General features: G+C 36.8%; 1 protein-coding gene across 1 annotated transcript in view; it reads left to right on the forward strand.

Moving 5' to 3' along the window:
* OLA1 (Obg like ATPase 1) overlaps positions 1-13,296 on the forward strand; it is a 96,551-nt gene that overhangs the window by 33,945 nt on the left and 49,310 nt on the right. The window contains exon 5 of the mRNA XM_050339741.1: positions 11,101-11,276. Within this exon, the coding sequence (XP_050195698.1) occupies positions 11,101-11,276 (176 nt within the window). The remainder of the gene's footprint in view (positions 1-11,100; positions 11,277-13,296) is intronic.

Genomic DNA, 13,296 nt, shown 5'->3' on the forward strand with positions numbered 1-13,296 from the left:
TAAAGGAGATGCCAGTGGCTACTAGATGGTGCCAGATAGTTACAGAACACAATTGACATGTTCCAAGTTGTAGTTGCCATTGAACTAAAATGTAACTAAAAAGAAAAGCAAATGTTGAAGGGCTAGGGATTACTTTGCTGAAACAATGTACAAAATGAGTTCTTTACTTTCTATGTAATGGACCAGACAATCTGTAACAAGCAATGTTTTGTTTTGTTTTGTTGGGATGTTGTTTTGATCATTATAAGGAAGAGACTAATATTCAAAGTAAAATATTAGTATTGAGTTTTATCTGGTTAACTGTTACATTAAGATTTGAACATTGAACAGGAAATACTGCAAACCCTTGTTATTGAGTCTGGCATCTCAGATAAGATGCAAATTATATATAACCTTTTGGTTTCACTATTTGAGATTCTGTTCTAAAGAGATCATTTGATATTTCTTGTGGTTCCAAGCCTGTACTGTTATGTGGGGTCCTAAGAACTGTGACATCACCTTTAATTTGTTCAAAAGTAAACACGGTATGTGAAAAGGAATAAGCTCTTAACCATCTGGTGATACATTTTAAAAATTATTATTATTATTAGAAACCTATAGGCAGCACCCCAGTAAAATCTGAGTAGATTTGCAAAGGATAAATGTGGGTGAATTGTATTGCTACTTTTGCATGAAGTTTGTGTATTACGTTATGAATGTGGGCCAGAATGTCCAGAGGGGAGGTTTTATGATGTTCATTATTTTGCAAAGACTAATAACTCTCCAGGTTGTTGAAGAATGCAGAACAGGAAGTTGATTTGTCTCTGCGTGGGAGCAGCAGAGACGGGGGCTCAGCAAATTTAATGTCTGACTTTGCTGCAGCACTGGGTATCCAAAGTGGTTCAGTAGGAGTACAGTTGTGGTAACCACGGAGTAGTGCTATTCCAGACCCAATAAAACTTCAGGGCTCAAGTGTTTGTTTTTTTTTTTTTAAATATTTCTGTATCTTTGACATAATCAATCTGTGACCCAGATAAATAGTTGACAAATAATTAAAATACTTCCTGTATATTTGGTCATTCAAGGCCAGACAGAACTGCCCTGGGGGTTTCTGCTGATGGCTGGTAGTTGCCATACATGATCTCTGTGTATGCACTGTCTTAAAAACACAGTTAGTGCTAGCAATTGTATTTTGTTAAGGTGACCCTCAGAGATTCCACTTAAGACTGACACCATACAGCTTGGCACTGAGTATTCCTAAAGAGAAGACCTGGATGACTGACCTGTAGGAAAAAGGGGTAAAATGCAGCACAGAGATTTGGTGCTGGTGGAAGTAGTATGAATACAGATACAGGCATATTTCTACTTTCCAAACAGTTTCTGCTTGGGAACCGTGTTTTTGTACAGTGTAGATGCTGTCAGATTTGCAAGTACGTGAGCTCCAGATGACTTTTGAGTAGGAAAATTGTCCGGATATATGGTACACAGAGGCAGGTTAAAAGTTACCCACTGATGTTTGCAGCCAGACCTTCCTGTGTGCAGTGTTCTTTGTGCAGGTGGTGCTGCTGTGGAGCACTCGCCAGGGAGGGTGATTCTGTGGAGACTCCCCCTTGTTCCTGTTTGCTTCTCTTTTCATCGCTTCAACTCACAAAGGAAGGTTTTCAGTCATTAGAACAGAAAGTAACATAAAATAGAGCGTGACTGAGCTCAGGGTGACAAGAGCACTTGTCACTAAAGCAAACGTTCACATTCTTCAGCCTTTTTGACTTTTGAGCGTTTTGTGGTGGTCCAGGCTGGGTTCCAAATTTGCTCCTTCTTCTTCCAATTAACACAGTTGTAGTTTGGAAAAAATCAGAACAGAGAGACTATGTTTTTCCTAAGGAACTCTTTATTTTAAACGATTTTTATGGTATGTCAGCCATCTCAAAAAGTTTTACATTGAGTGCTGCCTTTCCTAATGTCTTCTGTTAGTGAGTCTGCGTGAATTACTGTGTCCTGTGATGCTGGGTAACGTGTGTTGCAAGAAGGGAAATTAAGGAGTGTGTCCTAAGCACTGTTTGGTGGGCAGTGCAGTGATAGTATTTAAAATACATGATCAAGGGCAGTCAGAGCAAGCCCTTGGCAAACGGAGGCACAAAGGGCTCAGGGATTTATTCCTTCAGCTGTCAAATAATGTCCTTTACCCAGTATGACCAACTTAATAGCAAATCTCAGCAGGTAGAAGGTTTTGCCTGTGGAGTGTTGACTACATCCCAGTGGTGCCAGGATGAAAGAGCCACGGCAAGTAAACACATTTTACATTTGAAATAAATCACTAATATTTGTCAGACAGACTCAAGAGTAAGAGCTCTTGGAGCAGGATTTTACAGATAAGCTCATTGGAATGACTATCTTGGTAACAACTTTTCTCTGTTAAAACTGCTTCCATCAGGAACTGGATTGTAGTTTCTTCTGCCGACTCTCATGTCCTGAAGTGAATTGCTTTGCCTCAGTGTTTCCCGGAGAGGTTATAATTCTCATCTCTGACCTTGTGCAGTACTCACTCGACAGAGTACTTTTATGCAAATGTAAATTCTTTGTATGCTTAAGAAGTTGTTACTACAGTCATTTAGAATCCTGTATTGCTGCTCCTGCTCTCATTGTGTGTCTGCCGGTGCAGAAATAGACGTGCCCTTTTTTGTCAAATACTCCCAATAGGTTTGATATTGAAAGGACTGCCATTCAGCTGCTGTTTCAGACTTTTGGGGAGTGGTGCTTGATTTGCTCTCTCCTGACTGGTGTGGTATTAGGGCTCAGCGGGGTAAATGTAGCTGCTTATCTTTTATATAGGTAAGTAATGAATTAAGTCCTAATACTGCACTAGTCAAGAGAGCTCAAAGCAGCTGCTTTTACCATCCTGTGTCTGTATAGCCATATGGAACACATGAACTGTAATGTTGTGTTCAAAGTCATTAATGCTGCAACTAATATTCTGAACTGGGGTATTGTTGCTAAAAATCAGCTAAACTTGAGAACAAAAGCAAGTGTTTTAAATAGGAATTAAATTTTTTCTCATATTTTTATGATGCAGGTAAAACAAAATAATTACTGCCACAGTGACTGCTTGCATTTAAAATAAATTTATACATATTATTTAAAAAAAATCTAGTTAACTTTAAAATATGTAAGTTTTCTTGTCATTTAGGGTTCTGTGAAGCTGATCATCAAGAGGGTTGCAAATCATTGGCGGTTTCTATTTTCAGAGTTCCACATCCCAGAGTAATTTGCTTTAATTTCACCCAATTTAACCTATACTTCACACCATCACCATTCAGCTTTAATAGCTATGTTCTGTGCATAAGAAAAGCAGATAAATGTCCACAATTAGACTGCGAGTGATTACAACTAGTTAGGGCTTTATGAAGACAAAACTTAAGGGGCTGTAGCACAAAACAAAGCCACAAAAGATGTCTGAAAAAATTCTTTCTCCAGAAGTCAAGGTTTACTACAGCATTTTATTTAATGTTTTTGTACTTGATTTTGCTTATGTTGAAGATGTAGGCAGGTGCACCTTCTTCAACTGAAAATTACTCTGCTTAAAGAATATTAGGTTTGTGTTACAGGTGATTAATTTCACTTGAAATTAGCTTGCAGGGGAAAACACGCTAAACCTACTTTATTTGTTGGTTCTTTGTTAACACATGCTACATTTAAGAAGCTGTAAAATGTTGACTCTGGTGGTATTATTTTGTCTTTCTAATAATAAATATGTGTGGTAAAATGTACTACCATCAAAGTTTAGTGCATTCTGTAATGTTAAATGTACCTGTACCTCAGTCAGAAATAGCGGTATCTTTTACTGTTTAAATCTTCAGAATACTGATGATAGCATGTCAAATCAGTCTAAGTATAGATATTATTTGTAATTTAATGGTTTTTTTGACACTTGTATTCTTGTTTTTTGATAGCTTGAAGAAATACCTTACTTCTAGCTCCCCACCCAACTTACCGTATTTTATTTCTTTTTGTTCTCTTCCCCATTCCCACCAGTAAGTGGCCAGATAGATATTTTTGCTCTTCTGTTTCAGGGCTTATAACAGGGTGTGTACGTGTATTGTGATGTGCTGTATCAGTCTGAGACGGGCAGCTCTTTTTGATAACAGTCATTGACTGTATGTGGGAGAGGAAGTACAAGTATCAATTATTCTCTAGGTCTGTTTTTTGATGGTGTTATTAAACATTCCCTCATAGCTTATTGACAGAAAATGCTGGTCATTACCCTAAATACTGATGGGAGTTTCAGCTTGTGATACAGTTCAGATTCTGATCAATTTGTAAAATATTCTTCTTAATTACAACATAACATTTACCAGTGCAGTTACTTATTTTTTGTAAATGAATACAAAATACCAAAATGCTTTTACATGGAGCTTAATATTAGCCAGATATTTGGTTCTATTTAACTTTAAGGGTTAACTATAATTAGAGAAATGAAGTGACTGATATATCAAATATAAATTAATTTGAAGATATTAATTTCCATAATTGCAATTACGAACAGAGTAAGATAAGTGTAGTAGTAGTATTTTGATTTGGATTTTAGCATCTCAGTGGCAGCTTGGAGCAGCTAGAAACAATAAGGTTTAGGCTATAGACCGCTTCTTTTTTGTGTCAACTAGTTTTATATGCTATATCATAAAACTTTCAGTCCAATCAGCAACTACATTTAAATACTGCAAATTGTGGCAGCAAAACAATAATTCTGCTGATTAGCCCCTTTCCATTTCTTGTAAGTGAACTGTTTATGCTGTTGAGTACCTTTTGAAAAAAGAAAAAGCCAAAACAGCCTTGATTAGTCAAGGAGTAATTGGATGACTTGATTTTAGCAAGAGAATGAATTGGTTGATGATAGCCTGTAACGAAGTGTAGTGGTTCTGTTCAGATGAATACATAACATACAGTCATCAGATCTTGACAGGTATAACATAAGCAATGCAAAAATTTCTAGAGGCTGAGAGGTAAATTTGGTCAAAGAATTTTGAAGCTGATTCTTGAAAGAAATGGAAAGAAATGTGCATGCCATTAGATGATGCCGTTTAAAATATGGCATTTGTTACTGCTGCGCTGTATACATATTTATGTGCTGCTACTTTTTCATGTGAAGAACAGATCTAATCTGTGTGTCCTGGCTGCCATCAAGTCCTGACAAACACAGTTCCTGCGCTTCCTCGAGGAAAAACCAGAGTCAGGTTGCACATCTTCTCCAGCCATTTGTTCTGTTTTCTGCATCTTTTTTTATCTAGTGTCATTTGAAAGCAAAGTGACTATTGCTGGGTTACATCTTTAATGCCATTTAAAAAATATTTTTGAACCCACCACACTTGGACCCAAACAGCCCAGATAAAGTTCTCAGCCAAAGATGAATCCTTCCCTGAAACTGAAGAGTATTTCAAGTTCAAACCCATTGGCAACAGAAGAGGGAACTGGATGTGGCAGTGATAATTTCCAAACTCCTAATGTCTGGTAACTTCAGGTTAAATCATTATTTTGGGGCTATTAGATTGCAAAATAGAATTCTGCTCCTGTATTATGGTTTACTGTTTTCCTGTCTAAATACTTGCCTTGTTTTAATAGCAGTATCTGGATGCTACTAAAACATTACAGGAATTTACCACAGCAGATGTTTACTTACAGTGAGCCTGATGTTTCTAACTCCGTAATCTTTGTTCTTTTACACCAGAGGATGTGTCAGGGTTGTCTTTAAAGCTAGAGTGCAAATCCATGAGCATGTTATGGGAGTTTATTTGAAAAAAGGATACAGCTAGGATACTTAAAATATAAAAGATGTGGTTTCTGTTCAGCTTCTTTTTGACAAGTTTCTGATAACATTGTAGGTTACGTCTGGTGAGATACACAAGGCACCAGGGAAGTTATAATCAGATTTTTAAATAATGAAATTACTTATTAGGGTCTTCCAGTTGACCTTCCTGTATTGCTAGCTGAGTTGTTGACAAACAGATGCTTCCTTGCAGAGATTCTTGAGTAAGTCTATTTTATGTATGTATTTTTCTCTCCCTATGTGGTAAATTGATTCCTTTTTTCTCTTACACTAGTTTCCTGTAGTAGAGAGAGAGCAGGTTTGGAGCACAGGCAGTGTAACTTTAGGAAGCAGTGAAAAGGAAGGTAATGTGGTTTGGGGTAATGTTTGGGAAATACCAAGTCCTTCTGTTTTAAAGTCAAATTTGATTATGAAGACACAGTGGCATGGCTAGTTTTGGAGATGTTAATATTAAATTTATCTCTTAATAAATAAAGTGGCTAGTTAAAACAGTTTGTTGTTTGTTGAAATTCCAAAATATCACAACATCTTCTTTTAGAGACAAATTTTTTATCACAACTTTGAAAAAAAATTGATTTTTAAAATAAAAACTTTGAAAGCTAGACCACAGAGCTCAACGGTCAGTAGCCTGGCAGGTGTGAGTGTACTGCAGAGGATAGTGTGTGAACAAGTTTCTGACCTTTGAAAGGTCCCTCCTGTTTATGGAAGTTGAATCCTCATTATGTTAATAAGAAGACAGACATGTTGTGTTTGAAGTTCACCAAATTTAAACACAGCTCATCACCAGAATGTACTTTACCTCTGACAGGTGACCATGTTTGTCCTCTCTGTTCTTCCCAACTATCCCATTCTAGTCCATTGCTTCCCCACCTGGATGCCCTGTTTTGGGCCTTTTTTGGGGAACCTTTACTCCCTCATTTTTCTAACAAGCTCTCTCAAACTGTAATCAGCTTGAGATCAAAACAAGACTGCCAGGTGTCTGTTTCTCCTTCTCCCTGTTATTTTTCTCATTGATTCTGTTGTAATCAGAGATCAGTATCAGACAAACCAATATAAGGATTTCTTAGTAAATATTTAGTTTTTGTTTTCCTTCTTCAATACCTGTAAACTAACCAATTTTTTTTTTTGCCTGATACCAAAGATAATCTTACCCATTCCTTCAGAAAAATGAAATTCTCATTTGTTTGCTGTGATCTTGCATCTCAAGACCTACCTCCTATCTTCCCTGTTCCTTCCATTTCAACAGTTTTTAGTTTCAACAGGCTGCTTTTCTACGTGGTGCTAGATATCAACTACTTAGACTACTACTGACTCAGTGTTCATGGCCTGTGTCCACTTCGTGCATCTTGTTCATTGTACAGCTTTGCACTGTCTTTAACAGGACAGTCATGTCATTCTTAGTCCCCCATTTGTTATATTTTAAAATAGAACCTTAGAGCTTTCTGTTTTGCTGTTGTATATGCTGGAGGGAAAGCGGGGCTATCGTACCATCTTGCCTAATAAATGAGAGTTAAAGGCCTTGCTTGACAGGAATTTCAAGCAAAGGCAGAGAGACAAAGTAATGAATAGCCGTTAGTTAACAATCTATTTCAGCTAAGATTTGTAGATTAGTATTATAGTTCTTGAGGAGCCCCTGGTGGTCTAGTGGTAAAGGCGCCGCGCTATCACCGCGGAGACCCGGGTTCGATTCCCGGTCAGGGCCACTCCCGGGCAGGTGGGGCTCGTTAGCCCTTAAAGGCAACCCACCTACGTCCTAAGGACCTCGCTGCCACCGTCCAAGCTTGCTTGGCCCCGGCAGATGAACCTTAGGATTAAAGGGTGGGCTCAGTTCGGCGCACACTGTGTCTCACCTAAAAAATCCAATGCGCAGGCTGGAAGGTGGAAAGACCTTCCCCGGATCTTCGCTTGCGAAGACGGGCCATTATTATAGTTCTTATTTTCATCTTTGAAAGTTGCAAATACTATACTCACTTTCTCATCTGTCCTATTTCTTGAATCAGTTTTACGATTCCATTTTTTCCTACTACTTTAAATTTTTATGTGGATGGTTTTTTAAACAGTTATTCTAGTAGTTTAACTTTGCTAATTTCTCACAGTTATACTTTTTCCAAGACATCTCATTTCTTGCCCGGAGCCTAATTCCTAGGGTTACCACCAGTAACAGCTTGCTATGTCTGCGTGCAGCTCTGCAGACCAGAATTGAATTCCCTGCAGTGCTCAATGTGGTTTGTGCCAGACTTTCATTGCAAAACAGGCTTCAGGCTGGCAGAAGAGATTATTCAAGACACATTCAGCGTGCTCAGAGGATGATCTGTTTTGTTTTATATTGATGACTGAAGTAAACATGGACAAATGAAGCTCAATGCCTGTTGCTTATCAAGAAGAATCTCTTGTTTGTACCAAAATGTGGACATTAATGCCAGTTTGGTCTTTTGTGTATGGAAAATCTTACACCTACTACTTCCTCATGGACTGTGTCTGTCTAAATAGGAAGAGATTTAAATTTCTCTTATCTAAGTGTTCTTGATAACTTAAGAAAAAATGAAACCTGCCATGATAAATTTAATGGATTTCCTATCAATTTAGAAGAGACATGTATGGCCTTTGTCAGCACAACTGTTGATAGATCTTCTCCTTTTCAGGCTTGAAAAACATACTTTTCTTCTAAGAATAATAAATTGAAGCTCAAAATCCATGGTTTTGTTGGAATATTCAAGTAGTGTTCATTTCTTCCATGAGAAGAGTCAGGCAACCCAGTGAGGAGGAGAGAAGGCTAAATTATTACCTTGAGTGGGAAATCAAAAACTCAGTAGAGGGGCTTTTTACCCAAGCAAACAACTGCCTGTTGCCAGACAGGGGTCTCTTCTCATCGATGTTGCCTAAAGAGCTGCAGGATGGCTGCTGACACGGGTGAGACAGGAGGAGGAGACTTGAAGAAAATGCTGGCAGAACATGGAAGTGCCCATAGGTTAGAGCCTTTAGTGGATTGGGAAGAGAGTGCACATGAAATGCATAGATTCAGTTTTATAGGGGTGGAAATACACTGAATTAATTGGTTTTGGATGAGTAAAGAACTGGATTTTTTGTGAAAAGGAACAGGAAGATGTGAAGAAATGAAGATAATTGCTGGAGAAGTATTTTACTGTTGTTGAAGAAAATAGAAAAGTATAAACTGTTTTTTGTTGTTGCTAATTCACCTTACACTTCCTTTTACATAAAAGCATCATTCTTCCTAAAGACCAAAACAAACTGTTTACTTTATTTATTTTTGTGTTCTGAATGTAAGATCTTTGTACTCATGGAGCTTTTCTCCTGACTTTAACAGTGTGGGGATTTTTGTTGTTTTTTAAACCGTTGGACACCAAATGAAGAAAGAAGATGTAAACAAGTTGAGAATATATTATTTAGATGTTAACAGACGGTTTTTTTTTTAATACATAAACCTTTTCTTGATGATAGATTTTTAGCTGCATAAATACTACTTACCTGTTGAGAAGGCCAGGCAAGTAGACTCTTTGTTGATATGCGTGGTGATATCTTCCTACTTCTCCCTTTTCATTCAGTATTTTTCTTGTAAATTAGAACAGAGCTGTTAAGCTGTTTCCTAGTATTTGTTCATCTAAACAGCCCATGTCCTGTTCTGTCGGGTGCACAGGTAAGTATTTAAAACCCAGGGCTACAGTATCTCTTCCATAATTGTCTGGCATTGGTGTGGGTTGGTGTAGTGCGTTTCCATTTGACACAGCAGTCTGTTCTCCTGTCACTGCCAGCATCAGAGCTCACTGATGATCTTTGGAGACAAACAGTTAATGAGAGAGGAGGGAAATTCTGGTAACCACTGTTTTAAAGACTTTTCATGAGTTATGTGAAAGTAATTTTGACATTTGACTGTCAACAACATTTTAAACCTGTGCTCCATGTGCTTTGATGTAAAATTGTTGTTGCTAAAACCACTGTTTTCAGTAAGTTAAAATAAAAGATGCAGTTTAAGATGTGCATGACAACAAAGAACCCCCGCAACTTTCTGTATATAGTTTCAAGAATTGTTTGTTGTCTACCCTGTTTCCTATCTTTTTCAGTATAAGAAATGGCTTAGGTTTTTTTACTGTGTAAAGAATCAGTTGATTTTAATTTTAGTAATGTTAAAATTATGTTATTTTTGTGGTTGATTTCTCAGGCATATCTTTAATGTTACAGACTAGGCATGCAAATACTCTGAAAATTGATCCAGGAAGAAGTAATATACAGATTTTAACTGTTAATATTTTTATTTTTAAAATAGGTATTGATTTTTGGGGGGGGTGGAATTTTTTTTTTTTTTTTTTGATGATGCTACTTATCTGATAATTTAAATCCTAGTTGAATTATGTTGCCAGATTGTCATCAGAAGGGCATGAAGTCAGCACACATGCTTCAGTAATATCTGGTTGTTTTAACCTTATGTTTCCAGTTGGCAATTTGAAATTATGGCTTCAACTGCACTTTAAATATGTGATAATAGCATGTGTTTCTAATAAGGGCCAGCACCATTTTGTTCAGATAGTGTGAATGGTTGTCACTCATATATGACAAATGCACCTTCATCTGCTTCTTTGATGGCCCCCTAAAAACCATACCCTCAAATCAGGCCGATGAAATTAGCTGCTGTGTAAATTGTGTGTCTGAGTGGTTCATTATCTAATCACCGTCAGAACCACAGTGATAAAGTAGATTGAAACAGGGACGAGGTCTGCCAGATGATTTCAGGCCTTTTTTTCTAAGCCCTGTTTCCCTTGGAAACACTAAGAGTCGTTCAGAACTTCAGAATTCTTTGTCTAGAACTTCTTTTCTTAATGCGTAAAATTGGTCAGCCACTGGCAGGGTGATTTTGTGAGGTTTTCTTTCCATGGTTCTTGTAGTCAGTACTGGGTGTATTAAAATATTCTGTGATTTTCAATTTAGTTACTGTATTTGCTACTGGTAAGTTGGATACTGTTAAAAACACTGTTACCTATTCTCAGGAAACTGCTGTAACCTATTCCTATGTAGAAGAAACTCTTAAAGATGCCTTAAGTGCTCTCCTGAATGGCAAAGTTCTGTGCTTTGTATTTATAGAGAGCGCTTTGGATTTTGGAGCTGATACATAAATTAACATACTAAAACAGTATGATATAAAGCATTGCATGTGATGCTTGTACATGGGCAGTATGGCAGACCTACTGACCTTTTCATCTCCAGTTCTTATGATTTGTAATAGTGTGTTCTAAATATGTATTTCTTGTCGTTTCAGCTTAATAAGTAATTTACTTGTTCTTTTGTTTTAGGAGCATTTGAAGATGATGATATCACTCATGTTGAAGGAAGTGTAGATCCTGTTCGTGACATTGAAATAATACATGAAGAGCTTAGACTTAAAGATGAGGAGCTGATCATGCAGAGCATAGACAAGCTTGAAAAAGTAGCTGTAAGAGGAGGAGACAAGAAATTAAAACCTGAATATGTAAGTACTTGACCTATAAAAGCAAATCATTAAGCACTCTCTACATTGAATTGAAACATTGGTATTGTTGGGTTTTGTTATTGATCTCCTTCATGTATAATACAAATCACTGCTACTATTTTTATATGTATTTTAAAGTAATTATTATTGTGAGTTGAAAAATTACTGGAATGATTTGCTGAGTTGGCAGAAGTTTTCACAGATTAAGCTAATTGTAACTTCTGAAATTTAACTGGTATTTTCTTGCTGACACAACTTTATGTGAGAATTGACAATGCTTCATCAAACTCACATCAGTGTTTAGTTGTAATTCAAAGTCCATCCGTCACTTCTGAATTATTCTTGCTGTTAAGTTCCACTATGATGGTAATGCTAGTATTCCTGTAGCCAGCAAGGGAATGTATTTTCTTGGTGTGATTGCACTTTGTGTCATTGAGCGCATGGTAAATAAAGACTGCTAGTTTAAATTAATTTTGGAATGTTGTGGAAAGCTGCTTAAATGAGCTCAATTATCACAGGGTAGCAGTGGTGTTTCTTTGTAAATTAGAAATGTGTAATAATTATTAACTTCCAAGTATGTTTTTGCAAATTGGTATTTTACTGCCACTTGACTTTTGAGTCTCCTACACTTTGCTAGTAGTCTAGTTATTAATTTTTCTTTATTTCATTAATCTTCTATAAATATTTCAGGTGGTATATAAAACACATTCTCTAATTAATTACTACAGTAGTTTATCATAGTGGAAATAGACTGTTTATGCTTAACAGTTAAGTAGTAAAAAATACTGTTTTCTCCCATGGCTTTTTTGATAGCAAGTACTAAGAAAAACATTGTTATATTGGTACTGGTGGGTTAATTTAGCAGTATTGAAGTGCAGTGGAGTTTTTTGGCCCTACCTAGTGTTTAGAAATTAATAAAAACTGAAAGTGAACATCCCTCCAAAATGTTCAACTTCATGATGCAATGTTAAAAAGCACTTCTTTGGTAACTTCTGTTGCTGAAGAACTAGTCTTCATCTGGCTTGAAAAGTATTTTATTCCCTGATTGGTCTAAGCCAGAAAAAAAGGCTATTGTTGAGTGATTTAAAGGCTTTCACATAAGTCCAGAGAGAGAAAACCATGTATGCTTCATTTAAGGTCTTATCTGACATGTGAGCCCAGCCCTAGGTACACGTGGGCAGTGATTTTTATCTTTTACAAAAGGTTTCACATGCTCAGAGGAACAGTGCAGCTTATGCCTACAGTTTCAAATAGCATCCACACAGTCTTTCACCTTTTAATTCATCTTAAAGAAAGGTGCAGGCAAAAATCCTGTCCATAGCGAATTCAAAGTTCAACCTAAGGCTAAATTTTACATTGGTATGAGATGACCAAAATGAGTGTTGTGATGCTGTTCTACCCAGTCTTGAGCTCTTCTTGCTTACTTTCTTGTGTGGCTGTCTTTGGAAACAGCTTTGCTCAGTTCCTTATGATAGAACCTTCTTGTTAAGCTTTTGAGTGTACCCTTCTGGATGCTCTGAGGATTTCATGTAGCAATCTATGTTCTTCCTGTGCTAAGGAAGAAGTTGGCACTTTTGTGATTGCAAGGAGTCGTAACTGAAGTGTGCTTGAAATAAAACTTGTAATAGTGATCACGTAACTGTAATGAGTGGTAGGTACCATTATGGTTGTATGACAGAGTTGCTCGTACCCATTTTTTTAACTACAGAAGGTTGATATGTGTTTGAAAACAGAAAATGTCAGATAATTCTCAAAGTAAGGGAGACAATAAATAAAAATCTCAAATCTAGAAATGCCATTTAAATTAATAAAATGAAAATCTTAAATCTGCATTATTAATCTGTCTTCACCCAGCTTCAGTTTCTCATCCATTTCATTACCTAGTCCTTCAGTCTCGTTACTAATACTTCATATGTAGTTCACCTGTCAAAATGTCTTTGTCACCTTCTGTTTGTAACTTACACTTCTTGTCATTCATTGGGGTTTTTTAATCCTTTTTTTTATGAACACACCAGGTTCT

Source organism: Myiozetetes cayanensis, unplaced genomic scaffold, assembly GCF_022539395.1.
Source record: "Myiozetetes cayanensis isolate MyiCay16 unplaced genomic scaffold, myiCay2020 scf9, whole genome shotgun sequence".
NCBI classification, from domain to species: Eukaryota; Metazoa; Chordata; class Aves; order Passeriformes; family Tyrannidae; genus Myiozetetes; species Myiozetetes cayanensis.